At 42.4% G+C, this 19,198-nt stretch overlaps 1 protein-coding gene across 2 annotated transcripts in view; it reads right to left on the minus strand.

Moving 5' to 3' along the window:
- SMYD2 (SET and MYND domain containing 2) overlaps positions 1-19,198 on the minus strand; it is a 132,438-nt gene that overhangs the window by 60,104 nt on the left and 53,136 nt on the right. For both annotated transcript variants that reach the window (XM_029593211.1, XM_029593210.1), the window contains exon 6: positions 12,956-13,023. In XM_029593211.1, the coding sequence (XP_029449071.1) occupies positions 12,956-13,023 (68 nt within the window). The remainder of the gene's footprint in view (positions 1-12,955; positions 13,024-19,198) is intronic.

A 19,198-nucleotide genomic window follows, 5' to 3' on the forward strand; every position in this document is an offset into this window, starting at 1 on the left:
AGAATTACAGTAGTCGAGACCTGAAAAAATAAGAGATTGAAGAATGGTGTGAAAGTCACGAAAGAATAGTAGTGGACGAAGATGCTTCAAAAGTTGTAATTTGTAAAAAGAGTTTCTTCTTACCAATGAAATGTGTTGCTTCATGGATAAATCTGTGTTAATAGTTACGCCTAAATTTTTTGCATATTTAGAAATAGGAATAGAAGTACCATTAAACAGGAAATGAGAGGGGGGACCTATAGATGATTCTGAAATGGAAGTGAGATGAACAATTTCTGTTTTTGCTGGATTTAATTTTAACCGGTTGTGTGAAAGCCATGTATTAATAGTTGTTAGATATAAAGACACTAAAGATAGAGTATGTGCCCAGGAAGTGTTATATGGAACCATAAACTGTAGGTCATCTGAGTAGATTTTGAACTGTAAATTTAAGGAGGAGAGAATACGGCAGAGAGGTAACAAATAAGAACATGCCATACTGGGTCAGACTAAGGGTCCATCAAGCCCAGTATCTTGTTTCCAACAGTGGCCAATCCAGGCCATAAGAACCTGGCAAGTACCCAAAAACTAAGTCTATTCCATGTTACTGTTGCTAGTAATAGCAGTGGTTATTATCTAAGTCTACTTAATTAATAGCAGGTAATGGACTTCTCCTCCAAGAACTTATCCAATCCTTTTTTAAACACAGCTATACTAACTGCACTAACCACATCCTCTGGCAACAAATTCTCTGATTAGTTTTAAATGTGCCACATGCTAACTTAATGGAATGCCCCCTAATCTTTCTATTATCCAAAAGAGTAAATAACCGATTCACATCTACCCGTTCTAGACCTCTCATGATTTTAAACACCTCTATCATATCCCCCCTCAGCCGTCTCTTCTCCAAGCTGAAAAGGACTAACCTCTTTAGTCTTTCCTCATAGGGGAGCTGTTCCATTCCCTTTATCATTTTGGTAGCCCTTCTCTGTACCTTCTCCATCACAATTATATCTTTTTTGAGATGCGGCGACCAGAATTGTACACAATATTCAAGGTGCGGTCTCACCATGGAGCGATACAGAGGCATTATGACATTTTCCGTTTTATTCACCATTCCCTTTCTAATAATTCCCAACATTCTGTTTGCTTTTTTGACTGCCGCAGCACACTGAACTGATGATTTCAATGTGTTATCCACTATGACGCCTAGATCTCTTTCTTGGGTAGTAGCACCTAATATGGAACCTAACATTGTGTAACTATAGCATGGGTTATTTTTCCCTATATGCATCACCTTGCACTTGTCCACATTAAATTTCATCTGCCATTTAGATGCTCAATTTTCCAGCCTCACAAGGTCTTCCTGCAATTTATCACAATCTGCTTGTGATTTAACTACTCTGAACAATTTTGTATCATCTGCAAATTTGATTACCTCACTCGTCGTATGTTGAAAAGAATGGGAGATAAAGAAGAACCCTGAGGAACACCTGAAGCAATTGTATAGGAATCAGAAGAATGATTATCTATATTGACTTGTTGAATACGATCTGAAAGAAATGAAGCAAACCACTGTAAAACTGTGCTTGAGATGCCTATGGATTTAAGTATGGAAATGAGGATCTGATGATCGACAGTGTCAAGGGCCACGGAAATATCTAAAAAGATAATGATATAGTCTGTGTAAGAGTCGAAATATAGTATCAAAGAAAGTTAACAGAAGGGTTTCAGTAGAGTATCCTTTACGGAACCCTTGTTGATTTGCATGTAGGATATCATGTTTAGATAGATAGTCGGAGAGTTGAACTACTGACTCGATGAGTTTTGCTAAAGATGTTAAAGTAGCAATGGGTCTGAGATTACTAAGATCAGATGGATCCTTTGATTTATTCTTTATGATAGGTAGAATGGAAGTTTTTTTTTTTTTAAGGCAGTGTGGAAAATGTCCTGTTTCTAGAGATTGATTAACTAATAAGCTGAGAAAATTGCTAGCATGGGGACCTAATGCTATAAAGAAGGCTCCAGAACATGGATTGTCTGGTGAATTAGAGGGGTTTTGTTTCCTTATGATAGTTTGAATGGTATTTTCGGAAACTGGAGTAAATTCAGACCAAGTGTAATTAGACTCAATGTTATTATAAGAAGGTAACGGTAATTTTGCAAACTCATTGGATATATCTGTGACTTTAGTCTTAAAGTAGTTGGCAATTTTATTGCAGGATACAGAATCATGGGTAATGGAGTGCACATTTTGAGTTGTTGTTAGAGATTTTACAATATTAAATAGTGTATTAGGGTTACCATTTGCCTTACAAATTTTATTAGCGTAGTAGGATTGACTGACATGGACTGACAGCACTCGCCTTCTGGTCCCACCACTGTCGGGCCCAAGACAGCCTTCCCTACTGTTAATGTACTCCTTTTCTTTTTCTCTTTCTTTTTTTAAACAAAACTTAATTGACTGAAATACTTTCCTGACAGGACCAGTGGCACCAAAGAAGGGAGCCGCAAAGGGTCGAGGGAGTTAGTCCCCTGGCTATTGGACCCTCTGGCACAATGAGAACAAAGCCCAGCCAGGGGTATCCAAACCCCCCAGTCACCCAGCTCCACCTGAGGTATGGCCCATGAAGATGCCTAACACCTCAGGGAGCTTCTGCCTTCCTCTTCTGACCTTTTTATTTTATTTATTTATTTTAACTAGACTGCAGGTTTGCACCTCTATTATCTGCTGGAGTCAGAGAAATACTGAGGGGAGTGCAGGTGGCACTCTCGGTTATGTAGCAGTGCCTCAAAGTTTCATTCTCTGACTCCATCTGCTGGTAGGGATGCAAAACCCAGTTGTCTGGACTGATCTGGGTATGTTCAGAAAAGGAAAACTGGTTCTTACCTGCTAATTTTCATTCCTGTAGTACCACAGAGAAATACTGAGGCATTCACGGGCATCAAGTCCAGAATGGGTCGAAAAGTCCTTTCCTTCTTCGGGACAACGAAGTAAATGGAATATCGACCCTTTCAGATCTGGTCCTGAGGCACTGGGACCACGGCCCCCAGGTGCTGCACCACCCGACACTTTTGCAACGAGCCGCAGGGGGAGACAAGAAACAGGTTGCACACTGGATGAGCAAATTCTAACGCGTAACCATCGCTTATTACACTGAGAACCTACTGATCCTGGGTGATCTTGGCCCACTCCTTGTAAAAGCGAGTCAGATGACCCCCTATAAAAGGGACAAAGGAGTGGGCCAGCCTCACCTCATTGTGCAGACTTAGACCCCGAGGGTCCTCTGCTGGTGGGGGCTCTGAATAGCCTACGACCTCTATGAAAGGACTGCCCCCAGGCCTGAACTCGCAAAGAGAACTGTCTCTGCGCCCCACGAACTCCCCTCGCTTGATGCGATCTCCTATTGTCCCGAAAATGCAGACGAGATGAGAAGGCGAGTTTGCCTTTAGGCTTGTCCTTGGGCAATTTGTGGACCTTATTGTCACCTAATTGCTTCACAAGCTGTTCCAGATCCTCCCCAAATAAGAGATGGCCTTTAAAAGGTAAAGAAGCCAATTGGGACTTAGACAAAATATCCGCTGACTAGTTGCGGAGCCACAAGAGGTGCCTTGCGGACACCGCAGCCCCCATAATACGGAAGGACATCTGCACCAAATCATACAAGGCATCCGCCACAAAAGCTACTGCAGCTTCCAACCTATCAGCCTGACTCCCTGGGGAACTCCCAGATGCCTGACCATCCTGAAGACGCTGCACCCAGTGCAAACAAGCTATATGCATAAAGCTGGAACAAATGGCAGCCTGGGGACTCAAAGCTGACACCTCAAAAATCAGTTTACGGTGGACCTTCAGCTTGCGGTCATGAACATTCTTCAGTGCCGCTGCTCCTGTTATCGGAAAGGTCGTCCTTTTCATGACCGCTGAGATGGCCGCATCCACCTTGGGAAGTGCAAAAAACTTTATGCCTTGCCCTGTTCTGGCAAGGCATAAAGTTTCACCATCACCCTGCCAACCCATAAGCTGGCATCAGGAGCACCCCCCATTCCTGATCCACCATTTTCTTTATGGACATATGATACGGAAAACCCTAAGGGCTTCTCATGCCCTCCAGCACCAGATCCGCCCCATCTTTGCTAGAGTTCTCCTGCAGGGGCTGGAGACCTAGCTCCTCCAAAACCTGGGGAATGAGAGGAACCAGTTCTTCCCTACGGAACAAGCGGAGGATTTTGGGATCATCTCTCTCCGCCATCGGGTCAGGATCATCTCCCTGGACCATGTCCGCAGACCTTATGTCTGCCCCTGGGACCCCCGAGAGCGTCGCCCCCAGGACCGAATCAGCATCTTGCGTGGTCGGACCAGCCGTACACTGAACTCTGGTGCTCAAGACACCACGCCACATGCTCAACCCAAAGGAGACAGCTCCCAGCTCTGGAGTCAACGCTGGAGAGACTGGGCCCCTCCTGTTGCAGAGCAAAGCCCCCCAGCTGTGCTAAATAGGCCTTATGGAGGAGCAGGATAAACTCAGGCGAGAAGGGACGAGGAGCCACGGGGAGAGCTTGCGGTTGTAATAAGTCCCCACCTGCAGGTGGAGGATCATATCCCCAGGGAGACCTCCGAGTCTCCCTGTCCCCCAACAGGACCCGGGTGGACCGGGGAAAGCCGAGGCACGTCCAACAGGGATTCCAACACGGCCACCATTCCCGTGGATATGTGCACTAAGGGCTGCATGCGGTCTGTGCCTGCTGAACTTGTGGCTGCTGCGCTGGCCCCAAATCTCCTCCATTTAGCAGGCACCAGGAGATCAGAGGGCCCTCTCCCGAGACGAAGGCCATATAAAGTCCACGGTGATTTAGCCGCGTGACAGGCCGACCCCCTCCCCATCGGAAAGTGGGAGAATCACTAGCCCCGTGCCGGAAAAACACCCCAAGAAAATATAACTAGCCAGGAGGTGGGGGAGGGAAGAGAGACCCATCCTTACCGCTGCTGCCTGCTCCGACAACCTGTTTCCTTTCACTTTTTTTTTTTTTTTTAAATTAAACTTTAAGTGGCCTCACTACCATCCCTGCTCCCAGCACTGAAGAGAGCTGTCCAGCTCAATTCAGCAAACTAACAAGACGATTCAGTAAAATGCACGGGAGAGCCGGTGCTACGAGGCAAGTGCCCGCTCTCCCAACGCGCACCCAGGCCACTCTCCTAGGCGCGCGATTCAGTATGCAAATGAGGGCCCACGCTAATAAGGAGGTGCTAGGGACACTAGCGCGTCCCTAGTGCCTTATTGGCGGAAGCAGCGGCTGTCAGCGGGTTTGACAGCCGACACTTAATTTTACTGGCGTCGGTTGTTGAACCCACTGACAGCCATAGGTTTGGAAAATGGATGCCGGCAAAATTGAGCATCCGTTTTCCAATCCGCGGACAGAATTTTTTATTTTTATTTGTTTTTATTTTTGGGGCCTCCAATAGGGTCAGGAGGGTGGGGGGTTGTAGTTATTTAGTTGTTTTTTTTTATATTCGCTCCATAAGACGCACAGACATTTTCTCCCCACTTTTGGGGAAAAAAAAGTGCGCCTTATGGAGCGAAAAATACTGTATTGAGCAAATTGTGCGCCTTATGGAGCGAATATAAAAAAAAAACCCAAAAAATCCATCTAAAAAACTAACTATAACCCCCCACCCTCCTGACCCCCCAAGATCTGCCAAAAGTCCCTGGTGGTCCCACGGGGGTCTGGGAGCAATCTCCTGCACTTGGGCAGTTGGCTGCCAGTAATCAAAATGGCGCCCACGGCCCTATGCCCTTACTATGACACAGGGGCTACCGGTGCCATTGGTCGGCCCCTGTGACATAGTACGGGCAAAGGGTAGATCTTGCATACCGTCGTCCGGTATGCAAGATCTATCATAAATTTATGACTATGAACATTTCCAACTAGACTCGTCTATAAACACACAAAAAAAAAAAAAGCAAAACAAAAAAAAAACATTGATCCCCTCCCAGATTCGATCCCCTCTAACCTGTCGTTTTTGCACTGACTTACATTGTTCTTTTTCAATTGTAATAAGAAAGTATTGATGTCTTGTTTTTCCAGTTTTGAGTTCAGATACTGTTAAATGTAATGTTGTTTTTTGATGTAAACCGGAGTGAAGGCAGCTAGCTATACTCCGGTATAAAAAAACAGTTGAATAAATAAAATAAATAAATAAATAGCAAATGCATGTTGATGAGCCTAACAGTGCACTCGGCCTGAGCGCACCATACTGAATCTGCCTGTAAGCAAGGGAGAGGGAAAGGCCAAAGCAAAAAAACAGTAAAGTGATCCAAGGAAAAGCCACCGCAGTGGCCTCGTGAGGGGAGGGATCTGAACCACTAGATTTGCACCCCACGGCTAACACGGGACAAGGCTTACAAAAGGGTCACTGACCCCAGCCCATGCGCCTCAACCAATCAGGGTAGGGATCCCTCACTGGGAACCCCGACCCCTGGGAGGAAGGCCCAAAGGAATAAAAAGTTAGAAAAAAACTACGGGGCAGACTAAGAAACTGCAGGTTTTTTCATCAGCCACCATCTGCTGGAGACAGAGAAATACTTAAGGACTGCAGGTGGCATCAGTGTATATGAAGCAGTGTCAGTTTTACTTTTTCTGTCTCCATCTGCTGGCACGGATGAATAAAAAGTTAGAAAAAAACTACGGGGCAGACTAAGAAACTGCAGGTTTTTTCATCAGCCACCATCTGCTGGAGACAGAGAAATACTTAAGGACTGCAGGTGGCATCAGTGTATATGAAGCAGTGTCAGTTTTACTTTTTCTGTCTCCATCTGCTGGCACGGATGAATAAATCCAGGAGTCTGGACTGATCCGGGTACGTACAGGGAACATCCTATTTGAAACCCCTTTTTTTTTAGTTTGCTCTGCTCTGCGGTGCACCTTGGGTAAGGCATCATTCTAGAAACAGAAAACAAATAGATAAGCACCTCCTTCCCTGCGGTCACTGTTCAGTTGTCTGTGCTGTAGTCATTTTTGATATATATATCAATGTGATGCTTGAATGAGGTCTTGATGAGGATCAGCAGAGCCGTGGTCCACGTTATTTACATTTTTAACAGTAGAAATGGCTATCAGTAAAGCTTTTTCACTTCTCAGAGTTTTGGAACTCCAAATAAAAAGGGGCAAATACGAAGGCTGAAAAGATGATGCCGTTCCAACGTGACTCTTAGATGCCTGGGTTGCGGGTAATGTGGGTCATAGATTAGCAAAAGGTATCATCGGGCTAAGAGAGTTTTATTAAGTAGCACTGTGACAATTGTTTTAGCTGGCTATTTTGATGATGGGATCTGAATGGAGAGCACTACTTAAGTAAATGGCCTAAAAGCTTAGTTACTTTGATAATCAAAGGCATGCTTATCTTCTAAGCTCACAGAACTGAAAGGCTAAATATAGATGTTCCAATTTTCTTGCCACAATAAAATGTTATTGACCTTTCCCTTCACGAGGCATTTTGGTCCAGTTGATTCAAATCATTGGTGAGGATGAAATGATACCAGCAGCAGTATGGAATTAGCACCCAACAGTATTCACTCTGAAAAGCAGCAATTAAGTGAAATTAGAAGATAATTTTTGCATGATTCTGAGCATGGGGCACATCAAGAGAATATTTATTACTCCTCCTTCTCACCTCTCTTTACAGGCCTCTTCTTGCAACAGTTCCTCAACTTGTTCACCAAAGGATTAGGCAATTATTACCACCACAAAGCATGCACCAAATTTGCAAAATAAACTTGAATTATTGTGTTTTCTCATGGTGACAGCTCTATAATAAGATATTTGTAAACCACAGCTTCCCAAACCTGTCCTAGGGACCCCATAGCCAGCTGGGTTTTCATAATATCCATAATGAATATGCAGGACATAGATTTGCATATCATGGGGACTCGATATATGCAAATTTAGCTTATACATATTCATTGTGGATATCCTGAAAACCCGAATGACTGTGAGGTTCCTAGGACAGGTTTGGGAAGCCCTGCTATTATAAACCCTTAGGTAGCATTTACAAAAAGGTTTGCTTACAATGAATGCAGGACTTTAAAAAAGAAAAAAAGTATATTATCTTAATTTTTCAAGTGAAATAAATTGAAATACATTAAGAACAAATATATTTACTACAAATAAAACTGGTTTCAAAAGTTATTACATATTAGTTTCTTCTTAAACTATTTTTCTGTCAATTTCTTTTTTTTTTTTTAAATTAGAGATTCTAAATAAAAATAAGTGCAAAATGGACTAAAAACAAGCTTTCCTTTGCTTCAGCAGCTAACAACTTTTGTGAAATGTAAGGACTTTAAGACCATTTATGTTAATCTCAGTCTAATCCAGCACCTCTTGCTTTCCTCTGCATCCTAAGCACTATGCTAACATCTATCTACAGCAGTCAGCCCTCTATGGTGGAATGTTCTGCCCCGTAGAAAACCTCAGAGGTATCCACACCTACAACATACAAACTCCTGTGATAAATATTGATTTTATGCCATACATTTCCCCTTCTTTGGGATTTTGTATAGGAACCTTTTGCTTGCCACATCTCCTTTCCTGCACAGAGGGAGCTGAGACAGTGCTGGGTTCATGAAAATGAATGCATCCCTTACTCAGATCACTAACTACTACAATTAATCATTTTTATACTGCTACAAGATATATGCAGTAGAGATGTGCTTCGGGTAAAAATTTTGTGTCGGGCTTCGTTTTGGGCCCCCCCCCCGCGGGAATTTCGTTTTTCCCATGGTTCAGGGTTTTTTTTTTTCTGGGGGCCCCGATTTTCGGGTTAGTGCACACTATCGGGAGTTAGCCCACGCTAATGGGAGTTAGTGTGCACTCACTCAAAAATGAAATTTTTCCAAAATTTTGGAAAATAAAAAAATCAATCGTTTTTCGGTTCTCCTGAACCATTCCGAATTAGGCAATTTCACTGACATTGCCTAATTCAGGAAAAACGATTGCACATCCCCTTATGCAGTGCTGTACAGACTCAAGAGTGTGTCCCTGCTCTATAGCGCTTATGATCTAGTCAAGACAAAGACAAGATGCAAAAGAGGAACTTTATAGACAAAATAGTTAAAATCCAGAAAGCTTAATCAGCGAGGACCAAGATTTGTTTTAAAAACAGCCTCAAAAAGAGGGGTATTTAGGTGGGGTTAGAATATGGTAAGAAAGGGAGCATGAAGGGAGCCGCTCAAGCGGCTATGCCAAGCATTCAAGAAGCAAAGCAACGAGTTGGAAGTTGGAGATGGAAGAGAGTGTTACAATAAAAGCATCTTCACTGATGAATAGTTAGGGAAGAGGGGTGTAGGGGAGATAAGAGAAGAAAGGTAGTGAGGAGCTGCGGAGTTAAGCACTTGTAGGTGAGTATGTGGAAGTAGATGGGAATCCCATGAAATGACTTGAGAAGAGGATTATATGGTCATAATGACACCGGAGGAAGATAATTTACACAGATGTAAAAACAAAGAGCTTCCATGTCAGTGCAATTAACATTTTTGTGGACTTGCCATATTATGGTTTTTTGACTTTTTTTTTTTAAACTAATATTTCAGAAACCAGGGCTGACAAGTTCTGGTTGATCTAAAATTCAAGGCCTGTTTTCCAATGGAAGATTTGCCAGTGGGTATTAGGCTGAGAAGTAGGAATCACAGTGGCTGCTGTTGGCTGGGCCAGAGAGAAGAAGACAGGGTGACATCTGCTGGCGGGGGCCGAAGCGGGGAGAGGAACCTGTGGCGACTGCCACCAGCAGGGGTCCTGTTGCTGAGCTGTGGAGAAGGAGCATGCTGCAAGGGAGAATGTCTGGAAGGAGGAGAAAAAGCTGAAAGGGTGCAGAGGGAAGAGTGTCTGGAAGCAAGGGAAAGAGGGAGGAAGGATGCCTGAAAGAAGGAGAATGCCTGAGTGGAAAAAGGACAACAAAGGAAAATGAAAAATAAAGGAAAAGAAGCAAAAAAACAAAAACAAAACAAAAACAAAGGATGGGTCTGGTAGTTCAGTCAGTGGCAGTGCTGTGCACTGAACCTAGGTCCTGTTGTGTGGCAATTACTGATTCAAGTCTTCCGGCTCCCGGGGTCGTTGGGATGGAGGATGTTGCAAAGACAGTGTCCACAGATCTTGTAGGGAGGGAATCATGATCATTGTGGAATAGCAACCTCTAGTGGCCAGATTTAGAGCCCATGATGGCGGGATTCTAGAAGCAGCCCTGATGTATGGCTGCCAGCCATGGATCTGACACAGTAAAGACTGAACTACAGTTAGTTGGAAAGGGACATAACACGAGGGAATAATGAGAGTTTATGGCACAAGATCCAACTGGGCAGAAACCCAAAAGGAGAGGAGGAAACTGTCAGGTGAAAAAAATACAAATAAAAAAAACCAACAACCTAAAAACAGACAAAAACAGAAAGAAAAACAGTTAAAACAGTAAAAACAAAAACAAAAAAACAAAAGTTAATTTTTGGTTAGTGCCCAAGTTTTCAAAATATTTTTCCACCCCTGCCAAAAACTACTCTATCGATGCAATGCAGTTTAATTTACACAAAAGGTGAATTTTCAAGCAGTTCCAAGTGTAACAATTAGCACATATGTGCATAAGAAACTTGTACTCACGTCATCAATATTCTTGACTTTTATAAAGTACATGCATACTATATGCTTCATGTGCACAGATACGAATGTAAAAAAGGGGCGGTCTGGGGCATTTGCTGGCATAAGTTGTTATTTTAAAAGATATGCGCATACATTTGGCAACTTACTTTTGTAATTTTATACCTGCTAATTATGCGGTGTAACTGATATTAGAACATAAGATATGTCATACTGGATCAAACTAAGGTCCATCAAGCCCAGTATCCTATTTTCAACAGTGGCCAATCCAAGTCACATGTATCTGACAGGTATCCAAATATTAGATAAATCACAAGCTACTATTGCTTATTAATTAATAGCAGTTTATTAATTTTTCCTCTATTAACTTATCCAAACCTTTTTTAAACCCAATTACACTAACTGCTGTAACCACATCTTCTGGCAATGAATTCCAGACCTTAACTATGCAGTAAGTGAAAAAGAATTTTCTTCAATTTTTTTAAATGAGCTACTTGCTAATTTCATGGAGTACCCCTTATTTGTCATTCCCTTCCTAATAATTCCTAACATTCTGTTTGCTTTTTTGATCGCCTCAGCACACTGAGCCAATGATTTCAATGTATTATCCACTATGACGCCTAAATCTCTCTCCTGGGTGGTAACTCCTAAGATAGAACCTAACATCCTGTACTACAGTAAGGGGTATTTTTCCCTATATGCATCACTTTGCACTTGTCCATGTTAAATTTCATCTGCCATTTGGATGCCCAATCTTCCAGTCTCACAAGGTCTTCCTGCAATTCATCACAATCTGCTTGAGATTTAACTACTCTGCATAATTTTGTATCTTCCGCAAATTTGATCACCTCACTCGTCATATTCCTTTCCAGATTATTTATAAATATATTAAAAAGCACCGGTCCAACTACAGATCCCTGAGGCACTCCACTGTTTTACCTTTTTCCACCGTGAAAACTGACCATTTAATCCTCTTTCCTGCCTTTTAACTAGCTTGCAATCCACAAAAGGACATTGCCTCCTATCCCATGACTTTTTTTTTTTTAGGAGTTGTTTATTGTGTATTCCTGGCTGGGTGGGAGGTCTGGGTAAACTGAGGACAGTTCAGGCTGAAGAGCAAGGAGGGTCTCCATGATCTGCAGAAAGATCTGGCGAATTGGTGGAGTAATTGGTAAACTGGTTAATTTGAATTATGCACACTTGTTTTAAAATGTAACTACTTGCGCACGTAAATTGAGTTTTTACGAGTAAGTCCTTTATTTTTGCGTGTAAAATATACACACATATTCTTAAAATAGGTAGAAAAAAAGTACACACTTTCCACGCACTGCATGCATTCACCCTTATGTTCCGGGATGAAGATACATGTGTTTTATGATACTTGTGTCTTATATAATACTATCATAGATCTACACACGGCCATCTATATGCATATATGCTGCTGCACACAGTTATTTGAATGTTACCCTCATACTTTTTAGAATAAAAACAGGTTATGTGCACATCTCTCAGCTCTGCCTCCCGGAACACCTCTCCCCAGTACTTTATGCACATTAATGGCTTTGAAAATGAACCCCACCAAGGGAACAACCCAATAATTAACCTTCAGAAAGACAGATATCTAAAGGAAGTTAACCAAATGCAGACATCCAAAAACATGGGCAGTATGGCCTTGCAATAGGACCCAACCATCTAAATTTCAGTATGTTTGAGGTTGACATTTGATGGCACTTAGCAGGATACGTTTGGATTTATCCGGCTAAGTGGTGCTATTTGAATATTCGGCCATGTTTAGTGGTAGCTGGCTAAGTAGGGGGACGGGACGGGCATTCTGCGGTGTGGCTATTTATCCAGCTAACTTGTAGATAGTCAGGGATATTTAGTGGCACGGCTGTGATCCCAGCCGGATAGTGGCTGAATATCTACCTCTTGGACACCCAAGTCACCCTTACCTTACTGCCCTGGATATTTAGATGGCTGACTAGACATCCCTCATAGCAATGCAGCAGTCTGATTTTCCAATGGAGTGGTAAACATCAAATATGGATTGAAAATCTGCCTTTGTTTTATATGCACAGTTATACACTTTCATTTCTACTTAGCCTTGTCTTTGAAGAACTAGCTCTATACAATAAACAGGCATGTTAATTCCACCCGGAAATGGAATATGTACACAAGGAAAACATTTTAAAATGGATGCATCTTAAAATCTGCAAGCACAGAAAACTAGTTCAGTTCAATCCAAGTTGCTCATCTGCTACATGCACTTAAGTATTTTGAAACAAACTGATATTTTTATAGTAAAAAAAACAAAAAACAAAAAAAAAACTCCACATACTCAGGAAATACTGCAGATCCTAAGTGGGAGAGCTCTTCATCTTCAATTGTAAAGCCATTACAATTAACCTAGAGGGAAACATAGAGATTATCTCTGATCATCAATGTCATCATCCTTCTGCTATTTTAATACTGCGAATTACTTTATTATTTCCTTCTGGATAAGACAGATCTTCATGCCTTTCATAATTACACAGGCATATAACGCAAGGCTTTTTTTTTTTTTCAGGGGGATAAACACTAGTACTTAGTCCCAGCACCTTTTCTCCTCCACCTGCTCGATTTGCTCTGTGGTCCCTCAAAAAAAATAAATAAAAAAATAAAAAACCAACAACATACTTCTTGCATGTCAGTACTGGCACCTTCCCCCAAGAGTGTGCGTGCTACAGTAATGGAAGCAGATGAGACATGCATTAGGAAGACGGTCTATGGACTGCCTTTATTAAACTATAATGCTTGGGCCAGATTAATAATGCTTATCTTAAATAAATATAAAAGGGCTAATGGCCACCCCCTCTTATCTCTTAGTGGTTTTTAAATTGTCCCTAAACTAGTTACGTATACCGGTCAAGTCCTGCTGCCAGCTGCAGAAATCCTGAGGAGTTCACCCATAACATTTTTCTTCAGAGCAGTGGTTTCCTTTTTATGGTAATGTTCAAGCAGAGCAAAAGCAACTGGCGTGCCACAGCTAGCACAGCTGTAGCCCTTGCACAGGGAGTGTCTTGAGAATAGAATGAGCTGTCAAGTACCGTGAAGCAAGGAATGTCATCTGTGCACATGACTCCACTTAAGAGCTGTCATCTCTCTTACTCCTGGCTGTTCAGAAGCTGGGAATGTATATTAGCACTGAATCTTCATTACCACTCAGACTGGCTCTCAAGCTAAACTCAAGAGGCTCGCAACTAAATATCACTGACCTACTACAGGGTTCATCCTTAAGATATCAAGCACATGAATCCCAATACACATGGCTTCTTTATTCTGTAGACCTTTCCTTATTTGCCTGAATAAGAGAAGAATTCCAATCACCTTAGCAGCCACCCAACTTCATCTAAAAAAAGGCATTTTTAACTTAGCCAGCTCCAAAAAGTTGATCCTGTGGAAGCATTTCCACATAGACTAATGTTAAAATACAGCCCTCTACTTTTAGCAAAATGTATTTTCTCCTTGACCGGGGGACTGATACACATAAAAGAAATCCTTGTTCCCTCCCTGGCTTCGCTCCAACCCCTGCAGTGTCTGTCAAGGAGCAGCAGGCCTGTAGTAGCTTCATGTACTTATTTTAGAGAAGCACGGCACAAATCGTAGAGAAAGTAGTGTCTTCATTTAAGGCTTCCGAGGGTGCATAATGCCATTTAAGAACGAGAAAATACAGAACAGAGAAATGACGAAATCTGTAATGTTCATTCTCTGCAGTGTTTTCCTGAATCTGCGCTAATGGGTCAATGTGACCTTGTTGCATTATGCCCCATCAATGAAAAGCCCAGGAAAATGCCTTCTTTTGGAGAAAACATTTAAGCTTTCCATACAGACAATGAAGGCAAGTCACAAACAGACCAATTCAAAGTCCCATGGTAGGCACGCTTGTTGGCTAGCTTTATCAGTGTATCACTATTCTGAGTAGAGGGCAAGTACTAGTTGAGGGAGTTTAAATGGACCTCACAGTGTAAAACTTTATGAAACAAATTTGATAAATCTGTTATGTTTTCATCTTCTGAAACATGAAAGAACCAGTAGCACTGGGAGGCAGAGTGTAAGCAGCCATGGTGGAACACATATAACACACCAGAAGCCCGAGTCATGCACTTTCCACTCACAAGCCCTACTACTTCCTGGTGAACTAAAGTTTTTCTTCCCTTTTTATTTCCATCAAGAAACTACTTCAGCAATAAATGCGTTGGTTTACTGTTGTGTTTCTCCATGATGGGGTTCTGTGCATGTACATGGAAAGCCAGGTTGCTTACCTGTAACAGGGTTCTCTGTAGACAGCAGGATACATCGGCCACAGTAGCGTGTGATATAAGACGACGCAAAGATGGACCACCCGTCTTGGAGCTCAGAAAAACCAAGGTGGTTTTCCTAAGCATGTAAGATGGATTCCGCTCAAGTCCCCTCAGTTTAATACAAAACGAAGGTAAAGTTAAGGCCTACAGAGAAGGTGGGAAGGTATGTGTGGCTGATTTATCCTGTCTACAGAGACAACCCCCCCCCCCATTACAGGTAAGCAAACTTGCTTTCTCCCTTAACAAGCCGGATGGAAATCTGCCCCATTAGTTGGCATTCCCAAGCTGAGGGTTCTGATAAAAACAAGCCAAGGGGGGAGCTTATTAATATTCGCCTGTTCTTACCGTGATGTCAGTGTCTTTAATTGCTTTTATTCTGTGCAACCTGAACAGTTTCAGTGGTATGGTGAGAGAGTTCAATCAGTTTTTTTTTTTTTTTTTTAAAACTGCCAGGCCAAACCCACTGTCCTTTCTTGAAACATCATCCAGGCAACAGTTGGAAGTGAATGTATGACCAGATGACCAAGTTGCAGCCCTACAAATGTCTTATATGGTGGGCTACTAAGTTGCCATTGCTCCGAGTTGATACGCCTTAACCTTCTGTTAGGTCCAGGCCTGCTTATGTGTAGCAAAGTCGGATGCAGCCTTCTATCCAATTAGAACGCGTTCTTTGAACGCTGCCAAACCCAGCTTGCTTGGATCAAAGGAACCAAGGAGCTGGATAGATTTTCTGTGCGACTGATTTCTCTCCGTATAGTACCCCAACATGTTTTTACAGTCCAAAGGGCTTGCTCTCCCTCATGCTCATGGGACTTAAAAAAACAAATGCTTGTTATTTGTAAACTTGTTATTTGTAAACCGGGTTGATGTGATGCCTATCATGAAGCTCGGTATAACAAAAACAATAAATAAATAAATAAATAAATAAATAAATGCTGGCAAAACCAGTCTTTGATTAAGGTTAAAAAAAGCATATTACTTTTGGAAGGAATTTGGGAAGAGTCCTCAACATCATTCTGTTATGGAAGAATTCCATGTCTGAAAGATAAGTTACCCTGCATGCTGAGGTCACAACTAGCAAGAAAATGACTTTCCATGTGTAGGGGAACCTATGGTATTTCCCTTACTAAGAGGAATGTACTAACTAGCATGGGGAGCTTCAAAGAGAGTATTAGTGAAAAGAAGTTTGGGTTTTACTCCCCTATGTTGGACCTGCAGTTGGTGCGGTCTTGCTGTTTATCATCCTCAAGCACCATAAATCCTCGTGGATTTTAGTTTGGATTTTGGTTAGACAGGGGATCTCTGCCTCTGGTCTTTTACTTTTCCTACTTATTGAAGGAAAGAGGCTGGATCTTTTTTCCCCTTGAGGGTCTGCCTGCTAGTTTGGCCCAGTATGGAGTCATTTTGCTCTAGTAAATCCCAATTTTGGAGACTTTTTTTCCCCCCCCCCGAGAGCACTTTGGCACCCCTGTGTAAGGATTAGATCAAGCATTAGGGAAGATTCTGGTGGACTTCTCTTTCTCTCTCTCTCCAGAGGATAAAACTGTCCGGTAACCAGATACAGCAGCGTTTCAACTTTAAGTGAGACTATCTCCTCATTTCTGAGGCCAGGACGTTTGTCCACCCTTCCTGTGTCTATTTTCATTTTCCCCTTCTGAGTAACTATTTAATTGATAGGTTGCTGCTGTAGACTCAAGTGTGGTTTTGCTTAAGAAGAAAGTACCCACAGATGCTGAGAGGGAGCGAGAGAGAGCGCTAAAGGAATTAAGAAGCCTCCAGGAGAGGTATGAGAATTGGGACTTACATTCTGATAAATTATTGGGACTTTTTTCTGACCTCTCCACTGTGGGAAGAGCCTGGGGTAAAGCTGGGAGCAGATGAAAGATTGGCACTAACTGCAATCACAGTTAACTGTAAAGGGAAAGGAGCTTAAGAATTAAGAGACTGGCTTCTAAAAGGAATTCAGAGACTTTGCTAGATGAGTGAGGTCACAAGTTTATTCATCTTTCTGTTATTTATTGACTTTTTTTAAATGCTGAACCGAATGCTGCAAATATTCTTCAGTCAATTAATCAGCTCTCAGTAAAGAAGTTGAAAACCACATTCCTCTCAGTGTGATTTTTGGATGAAAACGACTGTGATCATTCTCAGTGCTATTTACAGAGACCGACAAAAGGTTGGTACTGTGTTGAATGCAAAATGGCCTTGAGGTTAGGCCTCCCCCAACAGGGAACCCTGGAACTCAGATGAAAATGTTATCTGTGGAGAGTCTCGGAGAGTTTGACTGCAGAAAGGGTCTTCTCTGTCTTCCTAGGTGCCCTTGGGTGCAATTAAAGGATCTGTCCTGGCCAGGGGTTACACATGTAAAATATTTTAAAGGTGTTATTTCCATAAGTTGTGTTAGAATTAGAAATATGCATGTCTCAACCGAAAAAGGCCATTTTCAATTTGCTCCAAACAGAACAAACCAAAAATGATCTGGATCAAAAATACCTGAAAAATTTCAAATATTTTCAGATCCTTGTGCTTCCCTCATACTCCCGGTTCAGCTGAGACTAGCTGGTGCCTCCCGGACCCTCTCTGACCCCCACCCCCACCAAAAAAAAAAAAAAAAAGCTGCTGGGAGGCAGTCCCCAGTCTCACATATCCCTTCCGTGGGAGTCCTGATCAGAAATACTTACTTGCTTCTGCCCTGCTGGCACTATAGTGACGTCAGAACGGTACCAGTCTCAGCACTATTTTGTAATAAGTTTGTGCCCCAAGACTGGCACCATTTTTATGTCACTATGGTGCCAGTCTTAGGCTGGCTGGCAGGGCAGGAATGAGTGAGCATTGATCCTGCCCCTCTAGGACCCACCAGAGGGGGGGGAAGTGGAAGCCGGGGTGGTACCTAGCCCCAGCACATTTTTTGAGAGATTTGGGGGGGGGGGGGGGGAGGCCCTGTTTTGGGTCATTTTTTTTGTTTTGCTTTTAAAATGTTTCTTTCATAGGCATGGTATGGTGCAGGAGAAAGTGAAGATTTTTCTCTGTGCTTTTCCTTTTCCTGGTTATTCTCACAGGCTACTTCTCGTTCAGCGATTCTAGGCCTTTTGTTCCTTTTTCTGTGCCCTGAGCTACTTCCTGCTGGCTTGGCACTTAGCCTGAGCAAGTGAAGTTCTTCTTCCCCTTTCAGATGAAGGGGATCCTTGGCGTTTGGACTTGTCTTGAGTCATGGCACTTCGTTTTAGGCATCTCAACCCCTTCGTAAGAGGGAGAGATCTTAGGTTTCGTTTTGTCTACCCTTTTAGAAATGGAGGGATGCATGAAATTCTTGTAGCATCGGTCCTTCCCATCCTCCTAGCCTGGGGGAGGAGGTGGGGGGGAATCTACTTGCATAAGCTGTGCAATTTGAATGTCATGACCTAAGCATCGTATGCCTCTCTCATGGAAATCCATGACTGCCATTTGAAGGAATAAAAGTAGCTACTAAAACTAAATTTTAAAAAAATGTACTTGGAGGGGTTTTATATAAACAAAAGGAAAACTGAGGTCACAGAAGACAAAATGATAAAAAGAAGAAAACCTTTACATGAGACCGCTGGTACGTGTCTGGCTAGAACAGCGGACTTCTAGGGTTTTCTGAGCTTTGAGAGCGCTGGCCCATCTTGGTGCTGCTGTTGCAGATCACCCACTAGGGTGGCCGATTTTCATCCTCCTTTTTGATGAAGAAATTACTTACTACTGAAGTTACTAGTCCAAGAGCAAAAAATATGTTCTTTGGTGGAACTAGTTATCTTGGGAACAGTATGACCCCCACTCTCGTCCCAATGTCAGCAGGAGCAGCACCGTGTCTGGAACAATGTGAACTCACCACGCTCTTACGAGAATGTGGGGAAGGAGCATTAACATGGGATTATAAAATGGACTGGCCAATAACTAGGTAGATTGCCTTGAATCTTGTTGCCAATATGGTGGTTTAAAACAGAACCAATGAAAACATCTTTTTTAAATTTTTTTTTTTTTTAAATAGCTTTAGTAACTGCAACAGAGGCAATTATCATCAGTAAAGTACTCTTGCCTTATCATTAAATGCCCTCACCTTCAGCCTAGGATAGCTATCAATGCAGGCAGTGACCTCATGATAATTCTCATTTCCACAGGCACAATTGCTTAATTAGTTATTGCTAAAGTAATGAAGGTGGCAGCTTCTCAAGGTGGGATTAGTTATTGCAGGAGTCATGTAAATTTTCTAGCTTATCTCC

Source organism: Rhinatrema bivittatum, chromosome 3 (assembly GCF_901001135.1).
Source record: "Rhinatrema bivittatum chromosome 3, aRhiBiv1.1, whole genome shotgun sequence".
Taxonomy (NCBI): Eukaryota; Metazoa; Chordata; class Amphibia; order Gymnophiona; family Rhinatrematidae; genus Rhinatrema; species Rhinatrema bivittatum.